Source organism: Pan troglodytes, chromosome 11 (assembly GCF_028858775.2).
Source record: "Pan troglodytes isolate AG18354 chromosome 11, NHGRI_mPanTro3-v2.0_pri, whole genome shotgun sequence".
Classification (NCBI taxonomy): Eukaryota; Metazoa; Chordata; class Mammalia; order Primates; family Hominidae; genus Pan; species Pan troglodytes.
Genome location: NC_072409.2, coordinates 100,034,992 through 100,059,174, shown reverse-complemented (window position 1 = coordinate 100,059,174; position 24,183 = coordinate 100,034,992). Strand labels below are relative to the sequence as shown.

Here is a 24,183-nt window from a genome sequence, read left to right as displayed (position 1 = left end):
TTCTGTGACTAAGAAAATATTTACAGAACACAAATAATTCTGAATGCAAGTATTATTTATAACTTTATTAGTTAAGACATGTTGATCCTATTTGTGTTGCTATCCTTGACATGAGAGTTATTTACTGGGAAGCAAGTAGATTTTATTTTGGAGTCCAATTTGTTTGTTTGCTGAAATGTCTATAGCCACCTAACTATATATTTATAAAGACAGTAGTGGTACTCTTTCATCTTGGGTTTACCATTTTCTTATAGATATCCTGGTCTATCATTTTCTCAATCACATGCATAGTTTGGGCATATGATAGTTCTTAACTCTAGTTCTATTTGGAATAAAATTGACTCTAAATTTCATGTGCTTTCTCCCCTGAAATCTTTATTTTTTCATCATTAAAAGAAAGTACAACTTGAGATTTTTATAATCAGATTATTTTTAGTAAGAATACAATTTATTTGCCTTGTAGTATTTGAAAAAATAAAATGGAACTGTATTTTGTAACAATTTCCCAAACCTTATCAGTTCTATCATTTCTAATTAGTAAGTATATAAAATTTTTGCAGAAAATTTGTTAAACTTTGATGTGTAATGACCCAAGTCTACTTCTCAGTCAGTCTGTATTCTTCTTTGTTTAATAGCCTATGGCATAAATTGAAGTTAATTATCAGGGCTGACAAGTAACTCTGTTTTCTGTCTGCTTGCAGAGTCTCTCCGAGGCAAAGATGGAGCTGAGAAGAAAAGATCAATCTCTGCGTCAGCTCAATAGACATCTTACCCAGCTGGAGCAGGACAAGCGTCGACTGGAGGAGAACATCCATGATGCAGAGAGTGCCCTCCGCATGGCAGCCAAGTGAGCATTTGGACCTTGGGGAGATCACTTAAAACAGACAAAAGATCAATTCTTACTTTCATGCTCCGGGTTTTAGCCCTGGATAATACAGTGTTAGAAAACAAAAGTACAGCTGTCTTTCTTTGAAATTCTCTGATATATCCTCAAAAAAGAAAAACTCTTAACATACTAAATGTATATTTTATTGAGAAACCTCAGAAAAGTATAAGCTTCTATATAACCTCTAATTATGCTTATTTTGGGCTCTGTTGTAGTGTTACATGTTAGAAACTATGTTTTATTAATGTGAAATGTAAGACTCTAAAAGTTTTGCATAGTATCTTCTGTTATACATTCCTATTCTCTTCTGCTCCACTGTCTCCGAAATTTTGTTCTGCATATATTATTATATACTAATATTGCGAGTAATATTTCCATAAAGAAATGTTAGCATACAATCAGCATGTGTATCATAGCATTTAAAAAATACAATAAAACATATTGACCATGGAAAACTCATTTAATTTTTATAGCTGTATATTCTAATATTTTAAGTAGAAAAATATACAGTTTTCAGAGTAGACCACTATGTAAATGTGATGAAAGTGTTTTTCCTTTTTTATTTTAAACCAGGTAATCAAGTTGACATACATTATGAAGTTCACATTGAACAGTTCTCTTGGGCATTTTTATTTGTTCCTCATATCAAATTTCATGGAATAGTTTAAAGACATTTCTTTGTACAACAGCATGGCTTAAAGAAAATCTATTTTCAAGGAGTAAAGAAACATCTAATTTTGATAAACTCAGTGTTTTCTAAATTTAGAATTCTGAATTTCTTTACTTGCAAAAATATACGTTAAATATTTTTTGAGACAAACTCTTAAACATAAAATATCGTCAGATATGAATATAGTCTGTAAACTGCAGAATGTATATAAATCACTGAACAAGGAATCCACAATCTTAGGATATTCATAAACTTTGCCACAGGGTTTGTGACATTGCTCAAACATAATGAAAACATGAATTGACACAAAGCCAAAATTTTGGCATGTTTGAATAACCACTGATAGTTTTTTGGAAAATTGTAAAGCTATGTAACATTGCACCACCATCTGAGGTGTATGTTTTTGCCATTTTTTAAAATATAAGTTTGACTAAATCAGTTTTTGTTGTTATTGTTCACTCCCAGTTTCATCATGTCAAATGAGAGGCTTAGCCCAGGTAATTTCCAGTGAGTCTTATAGCACTGAGAAAATTCTGAGATGAATGAAAATAGGTTTATAAGACCTCCAGATTCAAATTGTATTTTCAAAACATTGCTGTTAATTCAGTATTTTGACATGTCTGTGATCTGTGACCACGGGCACATGTTTTTATAAATCTAAAGAAAGCTAATTTGAAATCTGGAGACTAATACATTATTTACAGTTTTAAATTTCAATTTACAATTAGATTTTTATCTTCAGTATTTTCATTCAAACTTTTTATTTCATTATGAAGGCTAAATTCAATATACTAGGCTGATAGGAGAAACTAGTAACTTTGCATATTCCTAGACAAGTCACAGAGGAGTTTTCTGTGTAATTATTATAGCATAAAAAGACTGTGTGGAAAGGAAAATACTATTTTGCGTAGTATGGTCCTTTATTATATATCCCCATCACTAAGATTTTTAAAGTCTTTTTCATTAGAAATAAAAGAATAAAGTTTTACCATTTACAGCACATTTTAAATGATCAATAATGTAATTGTGATTTTTTTCTTTGTTTTTCACTTTTTTACCTTTTTGTTCTCCCCTACCCCAATTCAGGACAGGCAACAAAATTTAAGATATTAGTTAAATGTGGAAATATATCAGTGAATATGGTTAGTTTTTATAGTTTTAAAAGGAGAACAATGAATTAAAAAATCAAAATTTAAAAAGTTAAAATAAATTTTAAAAAAAGAAGAACAGTGATATCAGACCCTTATTTTTTAATACCAGTGACTTATACTAAAATGTGTAACAGTTGTAGTAAGGTTTGAGTTTTACTAACACTTAATCTTTTATTTTTTCTAGAGACAAAGAATGTGTTGCTAATCATATGAGAGCAGTAGAAAATACGCTTCACAAGGTACTGTTATTTTTCTTTAATATTGTTCAATTTGTGTCATGACACCTAGTCATTATTTTTATTAGCCACAAAGTACTTTCATTGATTTTGAAACTTAAAAAAATAAATTAACAAAAAGATGCTTTGTAGATGACTGGAAATTTCCATTACATAGTGCTATATTGCATGCTTTTTTTTAGAATTCATTTTATATATCTATAAAACTATGAAAATAGTGGTTTCCCCAAACTGGTGTAATTGCACTAGGAATTATTTGCAGTCTTTGCTGAACAAAGCAGAGGTCATTAAGATCCTTATATGTCTCATAATGATAAAATGTTTTACCACAGTGTCTAACCTCTTACCACTCTTAAACCAACGGTCCTATATATATATGTATAGAGAGAAACATATATTTTATTTAGTAATACTCATATGTATAAACTAGGTAGTAATGTTATTCAAATTGAAATTTTCTTTCTTGTAAGAATATATTCTTAAAGTAGAAATTTAATTATTTAATATATTCTATTGTTTTCAAATTTGATTACTCCTGTATGATAAACTCTGAGTGTTAATTTGTATTGATGAACAGCATAATAAAAGTATTATGATACTAGTAAAAACATAATATATTTATTGACCATGTATTTTGTTAGCACTCCACTCTGCATTGAAGATGTGTTCATTATTTCATCATTCAAAATTAGAGAAACATTGTTTATGTGTTTCTGCTACAGTCTGAAAGGCAAATTATTAGAAATGCAAACATTAAGTACTTTAAAGATACATGGAATTTATGAATGAATCACATTTAGAATAACCTTGTGAATCAATTTTTTATATAATATCATTTTGTAAGTCACTTAAAATACCCTAAAACTAACCTTTTGAAGGGCATATTAAATAAAATTAGCAAACTAATAGTTAATGCATTTTAACATTTTAAAAACAATGGGCCCCTGTATTCTTTTATATTTTGACAGTGACCAGCATTATTTCATGTCAACAAAAGTATTTTGAAAAAAAAAATAATCTGAGTGCTATTTCCTAAGCTTCTTTGAAATTATGATTTCTCCCCCTTCCCATTTAAAAAAGTTTAGCTAGTCAGTATAGTTTAAATATAGTCACATTAAAGTCATATGTGCCACAAATCTGAAATTTAGATTTGCAGTGAAAGAGACATCTTTGGTATTTTTTTTGAACTTGGTGGATAGAAAAGTCAATTACGTCATATACATGGCATACCCTTTTATATAGTTAATGTTGACTTTGAAATCCAGTTGGTTTTTCATCATCCCAGTTGGAGAAAAAAAAAGTTAGATAGCGGCTAACTTGGGGAATGAACTTCGACGTCAGGGAAAAACCATCACCAGTATGAAATGTAAGTGTTGTACCTTCTTCTTTTCTTATGAAAATGGCAAAATATATCGTTTAAATATAATAAAGACTGACTGCAACAGGATGATTATAATCATACAGTTCTTCAGTTATAGTTCATCTTTTGATTTTTGTGTCATATGGAAAGAAAGCTGTCTGTAAATCTGGTCTATAGCCATTGTATATTTGCTTTTGCTTTATGGCTTTTCCTCTCTTCAGATTTAGTAGTTAATTATTTTGATTTATATCTTTAGAAAATTCTATTAATATAGTGGTTTTAAAGTTATGAATTACTTTTCAAGCTTGTAGTGAAAACTTAGGAAAGATAATTGGGGATAATTCTGTTTTCTGTGAGGTATGAGTGAGAATGAATGAGTGATAAGGAGGTGGCCCAGAGAGTCCTCTGAAAGTCTCAGGAAGATGCAGGCCCACCTGTCTTCGTGCCAGAGTTCAATAGGTTTATTTTTCTGGCCACCTTGGACTTTCCATTGGCATTTTGCTGTCTTCGATGAAACAAAGAGTAGTATGGAAGGAGGGTCCAGGCTCTTTCATGGGATGGTAAAAATGGATATGGATACATCCAAACTCTTCAACAAAGTTTACTGTGCACGGTAAAATAGTATCACTATTTATATTTCTTACTGTTTTAAACACGTGTGTTTTCAAGGTTTGTACCATACATTCTAGAATAAAACTAAGTCTTACCCGCTGAGTTGAATTTTAATACTAACTTCTGACACAATAATCAAATAGAAGAAAGAACTTGTTTTCCTGCAGACGTTATTTCTTTTCTTGGATGTTAAGGAACTTAACCTGAACATATTTGTTTTTAGGAAAAACAATTACATTTTATTTATACTTGTTAGTTTTTAAGCAACATATTTCATTCAGCTTTTCAAATACTACAACTATATTACACAGAACAGTTGATTAGATATTATTTTCAAAATTCCATTTGGGACTGATAACTACTATTTAATAAGGAAGGTCAGTCATTTCAGTTAAAAACATGTAGTTTTTTTTCAAAGAAATGTAAATTTTATATTAATTTCATTTAGATATATATTTTTATTTATGCCAGTTTTTAATGTAGGTCAGAAGTTAATTTTAAAAGACACTCTTTTGGGGGGGCAATTTCAAGTTATTGGAGATAAGAAAAATAAGAACGAGAAGAAATAAAATCATCATAACTTTTCATGAGGTGCATTTTTTAAAACACACCCTTCTCTCTTGAGTTGAAATTTTGGCTGCTTTTTATTTTTTTTGAAAATCCAAAACTGTTGAACTTCTTTTGAAAAAAACTCACCAGTTTAACCATTTTAAAGTGCACAGTTCAGTGGTTTTCAGTATGTGCACCCATCACAACTAATTCCGGAACATTTACATCACTGCAAAAGAAACCCAGTACCCAAGAAGCAATTATTTCTTATATCCCTTTCCCCTACATCCTGGCAAACACTGACCTGCCTTCTGTCTCTATGGATTTTCCTGTTCTGGACATTTAATGTAAATGGAATAATACAATATGTGATTTTAGATGTCTGGCTTCTTTCATTTAGCATAATTTATTCAAGGGTCATTCATCTTGTGGCATGTATTGATACGTCATACCCTTTTATGGCTGAATAATATGCCATTGTATAGTTATACCACATTTTGTTTATGCATTCATCAGCTGATAGACACTGGGTTGTTTCCACTTCTTGGTTATTATGAATAGTGAATGCTGCTGTGAAATTTTGTGTAAAAATTTTTGTTTGAAGGTCTGTTTTCACTTCTCTTGGGTATGTAGCTAGGAGTGGAACTGCTGGATCAAATAATAATACCATGATAACTTTTTGAGGAACCACAACTGTTTTCCACAGTTGCTGCACCATTTTAAATCTCCACCATTATGGATAAGCATTCTTATTTTTCCACATCCTTGCTCACACTTGTTAGTTTCAATGTTTGTTAATGGCCATCCTAGTGACTACTATGTAGTATCTCACTATGGTTTTGATTTGTATTTTCCTAATGACTAACAATGTTGAACATGTTTCCATGTGATTATTGATTATTTGTTTGTCTTCTTTGGAGAAATGTCTCTTCACATCCTTTGCCTGTTTTTAAATTGGGTTGATTGTCTTTTTGTTGTTGAGTTTTAAGAGTTCTTTGCATATTCTGGATACTAGAATCTTATTATATATATGATTTGAAAACATTTTCTCCCATCCTGTAGGTTGTCTTTTTACCTTCTATTTAAATAGTGTCCTTTGATGAACAGAAGTTTTACAATTTGATGAAATCTAATTTTTTTCTTGCTGCTGCTTATGTGTTTGGCCTCATATCTAATAATCCATGTCCAAATGCAAAGTCGTGAAGCTTTCCCCTCTGTTTTCTTCTAAGAATTGTATAGTCTTAGCTCTCATATTTAGGTCTTCAGTCCATATAGAATTGATTTTATATATTCTATCATGTAAAGGCCCAACTTCATTTTTTTATATGGCAATCCAATTATTCCAGTACCATTTGTTGAAAAGGATGTTCTTTTCCCATTGAATGATCATGTTGAATCATTCATACTCCTGTTGAAAATCAGTTGACTATAGATGTATAGGTTTATTTCTGGACTCTCAATTCTGTTCCATTGAATTGTATGTCTCTCTTCATATCAGTACCACAAGTTTTGATGACGATGTTTTCTATTAAGTTTTGAAATTGAGAAATGTGAGATTTCTAGATCTCAAGATTGTTTTGACTATTCAAGTTCTCTCATAAAATTCCATGTGAATTTTGGGATCAGCTTGTCCATTTCTGCAAAAGAAGGCAATGGAATTTTGAAAGCTGCTATGTTGAATTTATAGATCAATTTGGGGAGTATTGTCATCTTAACAAAATATTAAGTCTTGCAATTCATGAACATAGAATGCCTTTCTACTTATTTAGATCTTCTTTAATTTCTCTCAAAAGATGTTTTGTGGTTTTCAGTGTATAAGTTAGGCATCTTCTTGGTTAAGTTTATTCTTAAGTATTTTATGATTTGCAATGCTATTTTAAGTGGAACTGTTTTCTTAAGTCTAATTTTTTATTCTTAATTGCTGGTGTGCAGAAAAGTACAACTGATTTTTGTATGTTTATCTTTTTGTATGTTCATCTTTTCTCCTGTAACTGCTGAATTTATTAGCTCTAGTAGTTTTTGTGTGCATGTATACCTTCTTTAGGATTTTCTACATGTAAGATTATGTTATCTATGAATATAGTTTTACTTTGTTCTTTCTAATTTGGATGCCTTTAGTTTCTTTTTCTTATCTAATTATCTGGCTAGAACATCCAGTATGGTGTTGAATAGACATGTTGAGAGCAGACATGTTTGTTTTCTTCTTAATCTTAAGGGGAAAGTTTTTGGTCTTACACCATTAAGCATGATATTAGCTGTGGGTTTTTTCATAGATCCTCTTTATCAGTTTGAGAAAGTGCTCTTCCTTTCCTAGTTTTTTGAGTGTTTTTATGAAAAGGAATTCAGTTTTGTCAAATGCTTTTCTTTTTCTGCATCAGTTGAGATGATCATGTTGTGCCTCCCCTCCTTCATCCTACTGATGTTTTGTACTACCTAACATGATTTATGTATGTTGAACACCATTGTGTTCCTGCGATAAATCTCACTTGGTTATGGTGTATGATCTTTTGAATATGCTGCTAGGTTTGGTTTGCTAGGTTTTTTTTTTTTGAGGGTTATTGCATCTAAATTCATAGGACATATTGGTCTGTAGTTTTCTTGTGATATCTTTGTCAGGCTTTAGGATCAGAGTAATACTGATCTCATAGAATAGGTTAGGAAATGCTCCCTTCTCTTCATTTTTTTTCAAGAATTTGAGAGAGATTAGTGTTAATTCTTTAAACATTTGGCAGAATTCATCAGTGAAACTTTCTGGGCCTGGACTTTTCTTATCTGGAAGTTTTTTGATACTGATTCATTCTTTTCTCGTTATAGATTTCAGATTTTCTGTTTCTTTTTCAGTCAGTGTTGGTAGTTTGTGTGTTTCTAGGAATTCGTCTGTTTTATCTAAGTTATGTGACTTGTTGATATCCCATTGCTCATTTTCTTAATAATTGTTTTTATTTCTGTAAGGTTAGTAGTAATGTCCCCATTTTTATTTCTGATTTTAGTAATTTAGTAACTTTTCTCTTGGTCAGTCTAGGTAAGGCATGCCAATATTATTTGTCTTTTAGGGGTCCAACTTTTGGTTTCCTTGATTTGCTCCATTGTTTTTCTGTTCTCTATTTTGTATTATCTCTGCTCTAAAACATTATTATTTCTCCCTTCTGTTTGCTTTGGGTTTAGTTTGCGCTCTCTGTCTCTCTCTTAACTGCTCCAAGCTGGAAGGTTAGGCTATTGATTTGAGATCTTTCTTCTTTTTTAATGTAGACATTTACAGCTATAGATTTCTGTCTGATGCAGCTTACACTGCATCCCAGAAGTTTTGGTTTATTATTTTTTTATATTCATCTATTTCAAAGTATTTTCTAATTTCTATGATTTCTTCATTGACTTATTATTTAAGAGTGAGCTGATAATTTCTGAATATTTGGAAATTTTCCACACTTTATTTTTGCTATGGAGTTATACTTTAATATTATATGGATTAAATACTTCATTTGATTTCTATTCTTTTTAAGTTTGTTAAAGTTTGTTGTATGCTCCAGAATATGGTCTGTCTTGCTGAAAGTTAAATGTGCATTTTAAAAGATATGTATTCTTTTGTTAGGTAGAGTGTTCTATATATGTCTGTTATGTCTAGTGGGTTTGTGGTGTTCAAGTCTTCTAAATCCTTGATTGTCTTTTGTCTGGGTGTCCTATTCATTAGTGAAAGTATGATGTCAAAGTCTCCAAATGTTATTGTTGAACTCTTTTTCCTCTTCAACTTGGTCAGTTTTCCTTCATATATTTTGAGATTATGTGGAAATTGTTATATCTTCTTGATGGATTGACTCTTTTATCATTATATGGTGTCTTTGTTTCTTGCAATAATTTTGACTTTAAAGTCTTTCGTCTGATATTAGTGTAGGCGCTACAGCTCTCTTGGTTACTGTTTGCATGGGCTGTCTTTTTCTGTCTTTTCACTTTTAACCTATTTGTGTCTTTGTATCTAAGATGAGTCTGTTATAGACAGTGTAAAATGAATCACGTTTTGAAAAACGTTCATTTTGCTAACTTCTGACTTTCAATTGGATATTTAAATCAATTTACATTTAACGTAATTGTGATAAGGAAGGACTTCTGCCATTTTTTTCTACATGTGTTATATGTGTTTTGTTCCTCAGTTCTTCTGTGATTCCTTCTTGTCTGCATTAGATAGATCTTTGGTAGTATGCCATTTTTTATTCCCTTCTCTTTTATTTTACTATACATTTTTAGTTGTTTTCTTAGTGTTACCCTTGGTGATTACAATTAACATCTTAATTCAAAACAACCTTGTTTGAATTAATGCCAACGTAGTGCCAATTATGTTTAAAAAATTTTGCTCTTAAATAGCTTCATCCTTTCTCTTCATGTTGTTACAAATTACATTCTTATATATTGTGTGCCCATCAACATAGTTTATAATGATTGTTTTATATAGTTGTCTTTTAAATCTATAGACGAAAAAGAGGAGTTACAAACCAAACATACATTAATACTGACTTTTATATTTCCCTGCATAGTTAACCTTTGCTGGTGTTCCTTATTTTTTCATGTGAATTTGAGTTACTGTCTAGTATCCTTTCATTTCAGGACTCCCTTTAGCATTTCTTCTTGGGCAGATCTAGTGGTGAACTCCCTTAGCTTCTGTTTATCTTGGAATGTCTTAATTTCTCCTTCGTTAGAAAAAATTTTAATTTTATTGTGGTAAGAACACTTAATCTAAGATCTAGCCTCTTAATGGATTTTTCGTATGCAATACAATATTGTTAACCACAGGTACAATGTTATAAAGCAGACTTTCAGAACTTATCCATCTTGCATAACTGAAGCTTTATACCTATTTATTAACAACTCCCCACTTCTCCCTCCCTGACCCCAGCCCCTGGTAACCACCGTTCTACTCTCTGTTTCCATGAGTTTGACTATTTTAGATACGTCATATAAGTGGAATTATGTAGTATTTGTTCTGTGAATGGTTTATTTCACTTAGTATAATGTCCTCAAGGTTCATCCATTTTGTTGTATATCATAAGATTTCCTTCTTTTAAAAGGCTGATTATTTCCTTCCTTTGAAAACCTGAGTAATATTTTATTGTATGTTTATACCATATTTTATGTATCCATTTATCTCTCAATAGACATTTAGGTTGTTTCTAGATCTTGGCTATTATAAATAGTACTGAAGTGAACTTGGGAGTGTATATATTTCTTAGAGATTCTTATTGCCATTCTTTTAGATAAATACCCAGAAGTGGTTGCTGAATCATATGTGGTAGTTCTAATTTTAACTTTTTGTGAAATCTCCATACTTTTTTTCCAGAGCATCTGCACCACTTTACATTCCTTTGCTGTTGTGTACATGGGTTCCAGTTTCTCCACATCTTTGCCAACCCTTGTCTTTTAAAAAAATTTTTTGTAATAGTCATCCTAATAGGTATAAGGTGATACCTCATTGTGGTTTTGATTTTTATTTCCTTGATGATAGTGACATTGAGGATGTTTTCATATACCTGTTTGACTATTTGTATGTCTTCTTTGGATAAATGTCTATTCAAGTTCTTAGCCCATTTTAAAATGAGGTTATTAGTTTCTTTTTACTATTAAGTTGTATAGAGTTTAGAAATTAACCTCTTATATTTTAGAAATTAAAACCCTTATGTGGTTTGCAAGTATTTTCTCTTATCCCACAGGTTGCCTTTTCATTATGTTGATTATTATTATTATTATTTTTTGCTAGGCAGAAGCTTTTTCATTTGATGTAGTTTCACTTGTCTGTTTTCATTTTTGTTTCTTTTGCTTTTAGTGTCATATCCATGAAATCACTGCAAAGACTAATGTCATGAAGTTTCTCCTCCATGTCTTGTTCTAGGAAATTTATAGTTGTAAGTCTTATGTTTAAGTCTTTAATCCATTTTAAATAGATTTTTTTTTTTAATATGGTGTAAGGTAGGCTCCATTTTTTTTTTCTTTAGACAAAGTTCTGTTCTGTTGCTAAGGCTGGAGTACAGTGGCGTGATCTCGGCTCACTGCAACCTCTGCCTCCTGGGTTCAAGTGATTCTCGTTCCTCAACCTCCTAAGTAGCTGGAACTACAGTAATACACCACCATGACCGGCTAATTTTTATATTTTTAATAGAGGTGGAGTTTCACCATGTTGGCCAGGCTGGTCTTGAACTCCTGTCCTCAAGTTATCCACCCACCTCGGCCTCACAAAGTGCTGGGATTACAGGCATGAGCCACCGTGCCTGGCCCAGTTTCATTCTTTAGCAAGTGATATCCGGTTTTCCCAATACTCTTTGTTGAAGGAAACTATCCTTTCCCCATTGTGTCTTCTTTGCACTCTTGTCAAGGATCAATTGACCATATATGTGGGGATTTATTTCTGGGCTTTCTGTTTTGTTCCATAGAACTCTATGTCTGTTTCTCTGCCAATACCATACTGTTTTAATTACTATAGTTTTGATATATATATATATGTATATATATGCATATGTGTGTATATATGTATATATATATGTATATATGTATGCATATGTATATATATTTTTTATTTTTATTTTTGAGAGGGAGTCTTACTCTTTTGCCCAGGCTGGAGTGCAGTGGCATGATCTTGGCTCACTGTAGCCTTCCCCTTCTGGGTTCAATCAATTCTCCCGCCTCAGCCTCCTGAGTAGCTGGGACTATAGGCACACACCACCATGCCTGGCTAATTTTTTTGTATTTTTAGTAGAGATGGGGTTTCACCATGTTGGCCAGGCTGGTCTCAAACTCCTGAGCACAGGTGATCCACGTCCTTGGCCTCCCAAAGTGCTGGGATTACAGGTGTGAGCCACTGCATCCAGCCATCTTTGTAATGTATTTTGAAATCAGGAAGTGTGAGGCCTCCAGCTTGGCCCTGATTTTTCAAGCTCTTTTTGGCTATTTGAGGCAGTTTCTGGTTGCATATGAAGTTTAGATTTGCTTTTTCTGTTTCTGCAAAAATGCCACTGGGATTCTGATAGGGATTACATTGAATCTGTAAATCATTTTGGGTAGTATGAACATTTTAACAATAATAAGTCTTCCAATTCATGAACACAGAATGTTTTTTCATTTGTTGTATTTTTAATTTCTTTTGCCAATGTTTTATACTTTTTAGTGTACAAGTCTTTCACCTCTGTAGTTAATTTGTAGGTATTTTATTCTTTTTGATGTGGTTATGTGATTTTTTTTAGTGTTTACCTTGCTGTTTACAATTAACATCTTAATTCATAACAATCTAGTTTGAATTAATACTGAACTAGGATGTTCCGTACGTAAGGAATACTCATATATTCTAAAGGGGTTTCTATGTAGAAGATCACGTCATTTGTAATCAGGGACAGTTTTACTTCTTCCTTTTCTGTTTGGATGCCTATTACTTATTTTTCTTGCCAAATCACGCTTGCTAGGACATTCAGTGATATGTTGAATACAAGTGGTAAAAGCAGACATCCTTACCTTGTTCATGATTTTAGAGGAAAAGCTTTAAGTTTTTAATCATTGAGTATGATATTAGCTGTGAACTCTACATATATGGCCTTTGGTATGTTCAGGTACTTTTCTTCTATTCCTAGTTTGTTGAGAATTTTTATCATGAAAGGCTATTGAATTTTTATCAATTTTATCAAATGCATTTTATGCATCTATTGATTGTGTGAATTTTGTCCTTCATTCTGTTAATGTTATGTATCATAATTGATTTTTGTATGTTGAACCATTCTTACATCCCAGGGATAAATCCCACTTTGTAATGGTGCCTAATCCTTTAATTGTGCTTTTGAATTCAGTTGCTAATATTTTGTTGAGGATTTTTAGATCTATATTCATCAGGGATATTGGCCTGTAGCTTTTTTTTCTTGTGATGTCTTTGTCTGGCTTTGGTATCAGGAAGATGCTGGTCTCATAAAATATACTTCGAAGTTTTCTCTCCTTTTCAAATTTTTTGGAGGAGTTTGAAAATCATTAACATTAATTATTTAATTGTTTTATAGAATTCATCAGTAAAGCCACCTGGTCCTGGGCTTTTCTTTGTCAGAAGATTTTTGATTACTGAGTCAATCTCCTTACTACTGTTCAAGATTTTCCCTCCCTCCCTTCCTCTCTTTCTTCCTTTCCCCCTCTGCCCCCACCCCCCCCCAATCTTTCTTTCTTTCTTTCTTTTTTTTTTTTTTTTTTTGAGACAGTGTCTTGCTCTGTTGCCTAGCCTAGAGTGGTGCAGTGGCATACTCATAGCTCACTGCAGCCTCAAACCCCTGGGCTCAAGAGATCCTCCTACCTCAGTCTCCTAAGTAGCTGTGACTGCAGGCATATGCCACCATATCCTGCTAATTTTTAAATTATTATTATTTTTTGAAGAGATAGCATCTCACTATGTTGCCCAGGCTGTCTTGAACTCCTAGCCTCAAGCACTCCTCCCACCTTGGCCACGGAAGTGCTGGGATTATAGGTATAAGCCACCACACCCAGCCTCTGTTCAAGACTTTTTATTTTTATTTTTTAAATCATTCGGTCTTGTTAGGTTGCATGTTTCTTAGAATTTATCCGTTTCTTCTAGATTATCTACTATATTGCATATAATTGTTCATAGTAGTCTCTCATGATTCTTTTTATTTCTGTGGTATCAGTTATAATTTCTCCTTTTTGTGTTTTTTTTTTTTTAGTTTTATCTTTTTTGCTTAGTCTTACTAAAGGTTTGTAAATTTCGTCTTTTCAAAATATAAACTCTTAATTTTACTGATTTTCTCTATTGTGTTTTTCTGTTCTTTATTCTTTTCCTGTTCTAATCTTTATTATTTCCTTCCTTCTGCTAATTTTGGGTTTAGTTTGTTCTTCTTCTCGTTCCTTGAGGTACCAAATTAAATCGTTTATGTGACATCTTTCTTTTTTTTAATGTAGGTGTTTACTGCTGTATGTTTCCCCTTACTACTGCTTTCACTGAGTCTCTTAAGTTTTGATATGTTGTATTTCATTTTCATTTTAATTTGTCTCAAGATATTTTCTAACTTTCCTAATGATTTCTTTCTTATGCCGCTGGTTGTTCAAAAATTTATTTCTATATATTGTGAATTTTCCAGTTTTTCTTCTATACTTTGTTTCTGGTTTCATTTCATTATAGTCAGAAAAGAAACTTGGTATGATTTTAATATTCTTAAATCTATTAAGACTTGTTTTGACACCTAACATATGATATATCCTGGAAAATGATGTGTGTACACTTGAGAAGAACGCGTGTTCTGCTGCTGTATACTGGAACGGTCTACGTATGTTCGTTAGGTTCATTTGGTCTATAGTGTTGTTTGTGTTTGCTATTTCTTTTTCTGACTGGTTGTTCTCCCCGTTATTGGAAGTGGGGTAATGAAGTCTCCTACTATTATTGTGTTGCTGTCTATATTCCCTTCAGTTCTGCCAATGTTTGTTTTATATATTTAGGTGCTCTGTTGTTAGGGGTGTGTGTGTGTGTGTGTGTGTGTGTGTGTGTGTGTATGTGATAATTGTTAAAATTGTTATATGTTCCTGGAGACTGCACTCTTATATCATTATATAATGTTATTCTTTGTCTCTCCTGACAGTTTTTGGCTTCTAATCTATTTTGTATGATATAAATATATCCACTCCTACTCTTTTTTGGTTACCAAATGGTAACTAATGGAATATCTATTTCCAACACTTTACTTTCAGTCTATGCACATCCTTAAATCTAAAATGAGTTTCTCATAGACAGTGTCTAGTTGGATCTTTTTTTTTTTAAATCCATTCAGCCACTCTGTGTCTCTTTATTGGAAGTTATATCTATTTATTTATCGGAAGTTAAACCTATTTACATTTGAAGTAATTACTGATAGGAAATTATTTATTATTGTCATTTTGTTCATCATTTTCTGTTTGTCTTATAGTTCATTTGTTTTTGGAGTTCCAGAGCTTTTTGGAGTTCCTTAGTGTACAGTTCTTAGTTCATTTTTCTCCCTTGCTCTCATCCTTTGTGTTTCATTGATTTTTTTTGTATTGATAAGCTTTTATTAATTTCTTTTTTACTTTTGTGTAACTTATATGGGTATTTTGTTTCCAGTTACCCTGGGGCTTATATAAAATATGGTTATGACAGTTTAAGTTGATAACAACTTAACTTTAATCACTTGCAAAAACTCTACAGTTTTACTCCTCCTCCCTTCACATTTTGTTATTGATGTCACAATTTACTATATGGTGTATTCATTCACATATTTTTTACTTATAGTTGTTTTTAATACTTTTGTGTTTTAACTTTTACATTAGAAATAAAAGTGATTTACCCACCACCATTAGAGTAATAAAGCATTCTGTATATCTGTATATTTACCTTTGTGTTCTATACTTTCTTATGGTATCATGTTGCTGTACAGCATTCTATTATTTCTACTTGAAGAACTGCCTTTAGCACTTCTTGTAAGGCAAGTCTGTTAGTGATGAACTTCCTCAGCTTTTGTCAGGGAAGTTTTTATGTTTCCTTCATTTTTAAAGGGCAGTTTTGCCAGGTATAATGTTCTTAGATAGCATTCTTTTTCCCTTTCATCTCTTTGAATACGTCATGTTACTCCCTTCTGGCTTGCAAAGTTTGAGCTGAAAAAGTTAATTGATAGTTTAATAGGGATTCCCTTGTTTGTAATGAGTCATTTTCTTCTTGCTGCTTTCAAAATTCTCTTTTTTTGAATTAAAAAAAAGAATTAAAAAGACTTAAAAATTCTCTTTTTTTGAATAAAGACTTAAACTGTCTTTATTCTTTATTACTACTATTATTTTCTTCCTCCGACTGGATGATTTCACATGGCCTATCTTCAAGTTCACCAATTTTTTTTTTCTGCAGGTTTTAGTCTGCTGTTGAACCTCTCTTGAATTTTTAGTTGAGTTGTTATATTCTTCTGCCCTAATATTTGTTCCTCTTAAGTTTTCTTATTACTGAAATTCTCACTTTGTTCATATATTATTTTTCTGAGCTTATCGATCATTTTTATGGCAGTATTTTGAATTCTCTTTCAGATAATTAATATATCTCCATTTCATTAGTATTGGTTTCCAGAGTTTTATCTTGTTCCTTTTTTGGATTATGTTTCTCTGTTTTTTCATTTTCCTTGACTCTTTGTGTTGGTATCTATGCATTAAGGAAAAAAAAAAAGAACCTACCATCTCTCTCAGACTTCAAGGATTGGCTTTGTACCAGAGAAGACCTTCACCAATAAACTCGGCCAGAGCTTCTATGGGGCTCTCAAACTTCTGTGTTAGTCCAAACTGTCATCTTCTTAAAGTCTCCAGGGTTCTAGAGTATGCTATGCCTCATCAGTACTTTGAGACAGGCAAGACAAAAGATAGAAATATTACCCTCTGGTAATACTTGGAAAAGTTGGAATGTTGTATGTATGGCCCAATTCTTTTCCTCCCAAGGTAGAGGCTGAGAGCTGGGGATTTTTTTTCACTGGTCCTTTCTGTGCCAAGCCGGGGGAGAGCTGTTATGAATATCTGTGCTCTAGTCCAAACCACCACCTTTTTTCTCTGTGGGACTAGTGTATATTGGGTCATGTCAGTACTCAAACACAGGTGAGACAAAAGCCAATCCTTTAGGTAGAACTCTGAAGAGTGGGACATTGTACGCACAGTCCAGTTCCTTCCCTTCTCATAAAAAGTTGGGAGCTGAGAGTTCCCTCCTGGTAATAACGATGCTGTGCTGGGAGTGGGGATTACGATTAGAGAGTGTCTTCAGTTTTCCCAGTGGTTTCAATGTGACTGATTTCTTGTTGCCCAGGTTGCAGGAGCCTCTCAGCTACTTTCTGGAATTTCCATAAAGGGAATTGATATGTGCCATTGAATCAGTGTGTCCATGGGGGAAGGAGAGTCCAGGGTTTCCTATTCCACCATCTGGCTGCTATCATTCTCCTTCGTTTTTAAGGACACTTTTGTCACAAATAGAATTCTTGGTTGACACTTTTTTTTTTTTCTAACTACCCCCACCCCACCACCAAATTTTGAATGTGTCAACTTCAAAATTTATATTTTGCTTCTTTTTCTTTTCATTTACATTTTCTATTTTGGAAGACATTGTTCTCACGGTTTCTTTTAGTTCCTTGTACATGGTTTTCTATAACTTTATATGCACATTTCAAATAATTGATTTAAAGTACTTATGTGGTAAGGTCAATGTTTAGACTTCCTCAAGGACAGTTCCTGTTCATTTCTGTTTTTATTGGAAATGAGCTGTACTTTCTTTTTTCCTGGCATACACAATTTTTTGTTGAAAAGTACATATTTTGAAAATTATAATCTGACAACTCTGGAAATAAGATTCTCCCCATCTCCAGGGATGTTGCTGCTTGCTCTAGTTGTTGTTTTGTATTTAGTGACTGATTGTGTAAAGTCTGAACTGATTTTGTAAAGGCTGTCTTTCTGAACTCATTTTGTAAAGTTGTATCCTTTGTCATGTATAGCCACTGAAGTCTCTGTTGGCTTAGTAGTCAACCACTGTTTTGACAGAGTTCCTTAAATACTGAGATTCAGATTTTTTTTCTTGGTTAAGCTTTTACCTGGTTACTGTAAACTTTCAGTTAGCTGCTCGAGTTCTGAAAAAAGCTAATTCTGACCTTTTTTTGCCAGTTTATTTGCTGCTTTTATGGAACGACTAGCTTTTGGAGTTCCTTAGTCCACCATTTTTGCCAACATCAATCTCTAAAAGCATATACTTTTGTTTTTTAATAGCTCTACCAGTAGGCTTTCAATTTTACTGATAATACAGAAATTATTATTTCTTTTTTTATTATACTTTAAGTTCTAGGGTACATGTGCACAATGTGCAGGTTTGTTACATATGTATACATGTGCCATGTTGGTGTGTTGCACCCATTAACTTGTCATTTACATTAGGTATATCTCCTAATGCTATCCCTCCCCGCTCCCCCGACCCCACGACAGGCCCCAATGTGTGATGTTCCCCTTCTTGTGTCCAAGTGTTCTCATTGTTCAGTTCCTACCTATGAGTGAGAACATGCGGTGTTTGGTTTTTTGTCCTTGCGATAGTTTAATTAGAGCCTCTCCAAATGTGCCTAAGTATTTCTATTGTGTGGGGTAAAGGGAAAGCACAACAATTATATTAAAATAATTTCAGGATAGGATAATGCCTAGATGAGTAGGATAATGTCTGGGTTGTTTAGGATTAGATATGATAAAAATAAGTATTTATTAGATACTAACCAAGTGCCTAATAGAGAGATATCTCAGTTTACTGCAGCTAAGAGTAAAAGTAAGAAAACAGGTAAAATTGAAATGTGAAGAAGAAGCTAATAATTTTGTAGTCATGTTTGTTGTTGAATGAGTAGAATGGCTGCATTCTTGAGGCTTTCGAGATAGCATGAGTCCTACAAGTTTGGAAAGATTAACTGAAATGTTCCCTATGTACGGCCATAACATACAGGCTTTAAAAGTACCAAAGAATATTCACTGAGAAGTGTTAGATGCTTTTATCGTAAATCATCTGAAAGATAAAACAGGAAATGACAATCCAGAAATTGTAAAAACTCCATAAGACCTTGCGTCTATAAATCCTTTAAATTTATCGGACTGAAATGACACAGGAACAATATTTAGGAAGTCACAGGAGTTTTGGCTGACATCTTTTTGGATTTGCTTCTTCAGAAAAGTTATTTAAAACCTAGAACCCATCATGAAACACAACATTTATAATAATTAAATTCTACATATACATTTTTAGTACATATAATGTTCCAGAAACTGTAGTAGCCTCTGGGGAAACAAATATACATACATACATACATATATGTACACACACACATATATATGTATGTATATTTGTCATATTTGTGTGTGTGTGTGTGTGTGTGTGTGTGTATGTATATAAAGTTGACCCTTGAACACATGGGTTTGAATTGTGTGGGTCCACTTATACGTGGATCTCCTTCCAACTCTGCCATCCATGAGACAGCAAGACCAACCCCTCCTCTTCCTTCTCCTCCTCAGCCTATTCAACATGAAGATTATGAGGATGAAGACTTTTATGATGATCCACTTCCACTTAATGAATAGTAAATATATTTTCTCTTCCTTACGGTTTTCTTAATAACATTTTCTTTTTTCTAGCTTTATTATAAGAATATAGTATATAATACACATAACACAAAATATGTGTTAATCAACTGTTTATGTTATCAGTAAGGCTTCCAATAGTAGACTGTTTGTAGTTAAGTTTTGGGGGAGTCAGAAGTTACACATGGATTTTCAACTCTGTGGGGGTTGGCATCCCTAACCCACATGTTGTTCAAAGTTCAACTCTGCGTGCGTGTGTGTGTGTATCACAGTTCTATATAGATAGTTATTCTCATATGTGGCATACTTAGAAAACTCAGGGATTGCCTGGAGTTTCTTAGAAGAAAACTAATGCCTGGGTGGGGCCTCAAAATATGAGGAAGATGGGAAAAGTATGCTAGCAAAGAAAGTGGCATGAGCAACAAGTTCATGGAAGCATGAATGACTAAATATTCTAAGTTCAATATTAAATGCAAAAAGAGTAAAAGAGATAAAGCTCAATGAGGCAGGTAGTAGCTAGGTAATGGAAAGACTTTTTTGCCATGCTAAGAGCCTTGGATCATATAATAGAAGGAGTGGGGAGCAAACCAGGGTTTAAGCTAGGGGTTGATGTGGTTGGATTTTCTTATAAAATTTGAGCTCTAGAGAGCACATTTTGCAAACTGGATATAGTGAATAATAAAAGTGGTTTTAAGAGCCACAAGTCTGAATAGACAGCTCTATTAGGAAGCTGTAGCATTAGGCTAGATGGGGGCTGAGAAGGGTTGAACCAGAAGAGTGATGGTGGGTGGTGTCGGAAGGAAGGATGTGAAACTTATTCAGCAAAGTGGCATATGATGATGAGAAAGAGGCAGGGGAGGATGATTCCCCTGATGGGGCAAAGGACGCTGGAAATACAGAAAGCAGCCTTTTTTCTTAAATTATTTTTATTAAGTAGGGAGAAGGGAGACAATGATGAGTTTTGTTTTGGAAATACTGAATGTAAGGTAATGTGGAATGATCAGCAGGATGTGTGAGTCTGAACCTCAAGGGAAAGTCAGGGCTAAAGATGAAGGTTTGAGATTGATTAACATAATACTCTGGCAAAGAAAGAAGGCAGTATAGCAATTGACAGGAGAAACAAGACATTATAGATAAATGGGAAGCTAGAAAATGCATTTCAAGAGATTAATTATGCTACTAGAGTTTGAAGTCCTTGAGGGATGGAATTCTGTCTCCTTAATTTTTATATTCTCGGCATCTATCACTGTGCCTGGTACCCAGTAGGCACTTAATGAATGTTTGTGGAATGAGTCAAATTTTACCAGCATATAGTCTCTAAATATAACATAAGCCATCTCTAGATTCTAATGGAAGTTTTGCTGATATGGTCACCTGCTTTGTTTATTTGATTACTAAAAATAGCATCTGTATTTCACTTTGCCTAATCAAGACCTAGAGGAGAAAGTCTAAATTCAATTGTCAGAATATCTCTTGGAAAGAGGTGTGCTAACAATGAATTTGCAGGTAATGTAATGACTAGTTTGATTCCTATGAGATAGAAAGATGATTACTTCTATTCTTAGAGTGGATTGTGGAATGGAATAGTGTCAAACAGGATATGATAGATGAAGACACTGTATAACCAAATCTTTAAATATAATTTTATAATTTTACATTAACAGTGATTAACCAGAGTAAATAATAATATATAGTTATTTTTGATTTTTAGTTTTCAGTACATTTGTAAGGAGTACAAAGAATAATTTTTAATTTATGAAACTGACAGTATTTTAAAAGTTGAAACATGATCCTCTGCCTCTAAAAAACCCAATTTTTAGTGGCTTGTCAATGACTCTCTAAATGTTACTTATGGTCTTTGAACTCTATTCTCAGTTTCTTGATCTTGGTTCCTGAAGATCAGCTGTGCAGGACACACAGGTGTTAACACAGCTGGCTTGCTGATGACAACTCTGTCCATATAGCTGTCTTGTGTGTCATTATTCATATTGTTCAGTGTCACTCTGACCTAGCCAAGCTAAAAATGATACTCCAGCTCAAGAGGGATTTTAAAACCTTGATAAACTAAAGATAAGACACTACAGAATATCATGTACATGTGCTTAGCAGTTTTTAGCTTAAACACATCTAAATAACTAATTTCAGCATGTATCTGTCTTTATCCTTTAAAATAATTTATCTTCAGAATGAAAATATATCTGTGTGGATGAGTGTTATCAATTCTATTCTCAAGTATGGTTTTTTTGTTTGTTTGTTTAAATAGCTCAAGGTCAAAGCACTCTGTGAGGTGCATTCTATAGTATATAGCCTATGCTACAGATTTATCATGTTATCTAGTGACTTTATAAGATGTCCATGATTAAATCACCCTATTTTCCAGCTTGATAATTTGATTTGAATAGTCAGTTTTTTAGATCTTTAATTGGGATGTAGCCAGATTGATAATTTGATTCAAGAGATCAGTTTTTTTATTTCTGTAATTGGGATGTAACTATAATGTGTGGTGTGGTTGTGGTGGTGGATTTTGCCCTCTTTTCTGGTGACAGCAGCTGGCAGTCATGGGAGAGTTCTGGCTTTGCTCCAGAGTTGTAGATTAAGTTAAATAACCTGCCAGCAAAAGAGGGCTAGTTGCTTACCTCCCACTTTTCAAATTATGAGTTGCTATGCTTGCTGCAGTGCCAATGGAATGCCTGCTTCTGCTGCGAGAGTGTCAAGGTCTCTTTCCAGTAGGTGTGGAGCGCAGCTGGAACTGTTGCTTATATCCTGGGGCATTGTGGTTTGGGGATCCTCCATTATGACATTGTGATCATTGTATAAGGATGATTGCTACACAGGTAACTTGTTTCTTAGTGTAATTGTGTTCATGTGTGTACACGTGTGTGTGTGTGTGTGTGTGTGTGTGTGTGTGTGTATGTGAGAGAGAGAGAGAGAGAGAGAGAGAGAGAGAGAGAGAGAGAGAGAGAGAGGATATGAATGAATGAGAATGCCCACAGGTGCAAGGAAACTATTGAGGAAAATAAAGATGTTTAATATTCATTGATTATCACAAAACCACTTTTATGAAACAAACATTGTTGCTAAGATTGCCGGACAATAGATATAAAGAAAAAAAATAGGGAAATGGAAGTACCAAAATCTTAAGTAATTTCTTCAACTGTTAATTGTTCATATATAGATATTAAAATGCATTATTGTTTGGCGCTAAGAGCATTAGACTTAGTATCCTCATATTAGAGATGGCAATAACTATTTCACAAGGTGGGTAACAGAATCAAGTGTAGTATGGAGAGTACGGTTGTCCCTTGGTTTCCTTGGGGATTGGTTCCCAAACCTTCTGTGGATACCAAAATCCACGATATTGAAGTTCCTGATATAAAATGGTATAGTATTTGCATATAATCTATGCACATCCTTCTGTACACTTTAAATTGCTTCTAGATTTATTTATAGTACCTAATACAATGTAAGTGCTATCTAAATTATACTGTATTGTTTGGGGAATAATGAAAAGGAGAAAAAGTTTGTACATGTTCAGGACAGATGCAGCTTAAAATATATACTTTCAGTTCATGGTTGAATCCATGGATATGGAACCCACAAATATGGAGGGCCAACTGAACTTTGAAAAGTATGAAGTACTTTTGGAGGTACTAATTGTATTATTACTAATAGAAGTAGTATTGTTATCTGTCTGCCCATTTGATTAATTAGATAGTTAAAGAAAAGGTTAAAGAAGGAGGAAAGTATCCATTTAGATATAACCATCCTATCCCTGAATATCATTTTCATTGCACTGACACACTTTGATGCTTCCTCCTATCACTGGGTACATATCAGAGTCTTGGAACTGTCTAATTATTTTTTTTATTAATTTTTCTTTCTTCTACATTGTAGAATTCATGCGTTTATAACGGTGTTCTTATCTGATCATACTTACTAAGAGCCTCTGAAAGCGTAGTGGTTTTTTTTTGTTTTTGTTTTTTTTGCTACTGTGTATTACAGAGTATATGGTTAACTCTGGCTAGTTCCCTTCTCTTTGTATTTACAAAAGACTCTCCAGTATGCCTTTTCTACTTGTTTAACCAGAATTTCTGTTAATTAGGTATTAGAATAAGTGGTCAGTAGTTGTGACCAGGAAAGTTAGCTGTGGTCAGGAAAGTTAGGATCAGTCAAATTGTGTACTAGACTATATAAAACTTGAAAATGTATCAGGAGACGGTACACAGATTTGTGGAAAAATTGAAGAAAGGAAACAAAGTGTCTTTGAGATGGCACCGTGTATTGGCGATATAAACTTGACTCACTAGAAATTGTTTGTAGATTTTCTGGTGAGAGAGAGTCATTTAAAAAAAAACTTTATAGATGATAAAAGAATATTATCTTTCTTCTGTATCTCCAGAGCAGGGGATGACCAACTTTTTCTGTAAAGGCCAGATAGTAAATATCTTAGGCTTGGTGAACCATATGGTCTTTGTCTCAACTACTCAACTCTGTCATTGTAACAGGAAAACAGCCATGGACAATAGGTAAATGAATGGGTATAACTCTAATAAAACTTTATTTATAATAACAGACAGTGGGCTGGATTTGGTTCTCAGGCTGTAGTGTGCTGACTGTACATTGCTCTTTGG

The 24,183-nt window shown here is 33.2% G+C and overlaps 1 protein-coding gene across 7 annotated transcripts in view; it reads left to right on the top strand.

The window, feature by feature from the left end:
• CCDC171 (coiled-coil domain containing 171) overlaps positions 1–24,183 on the top strand; it is a 443,650-nt gene that overhangs the window by 317,844 nt on the left and 101,623 nt on the right. For all 7 annotated transcript variants that reach the window (XM_054658718.2, XM_054658719.2, XM_001149040.8 and 4 more), the window contains 2 exons: positions 702–847; positions 2,892–2,946. In XM_054658718.2, coding sequence (XP_054514693.1) covers positions 702–847; positions 2,892–2,946 — 201 coding nt within the window. The remainder of the gene's footprint in view (positions 1–701; positions 848–2,891; positions 2,947–24,183) is intronic.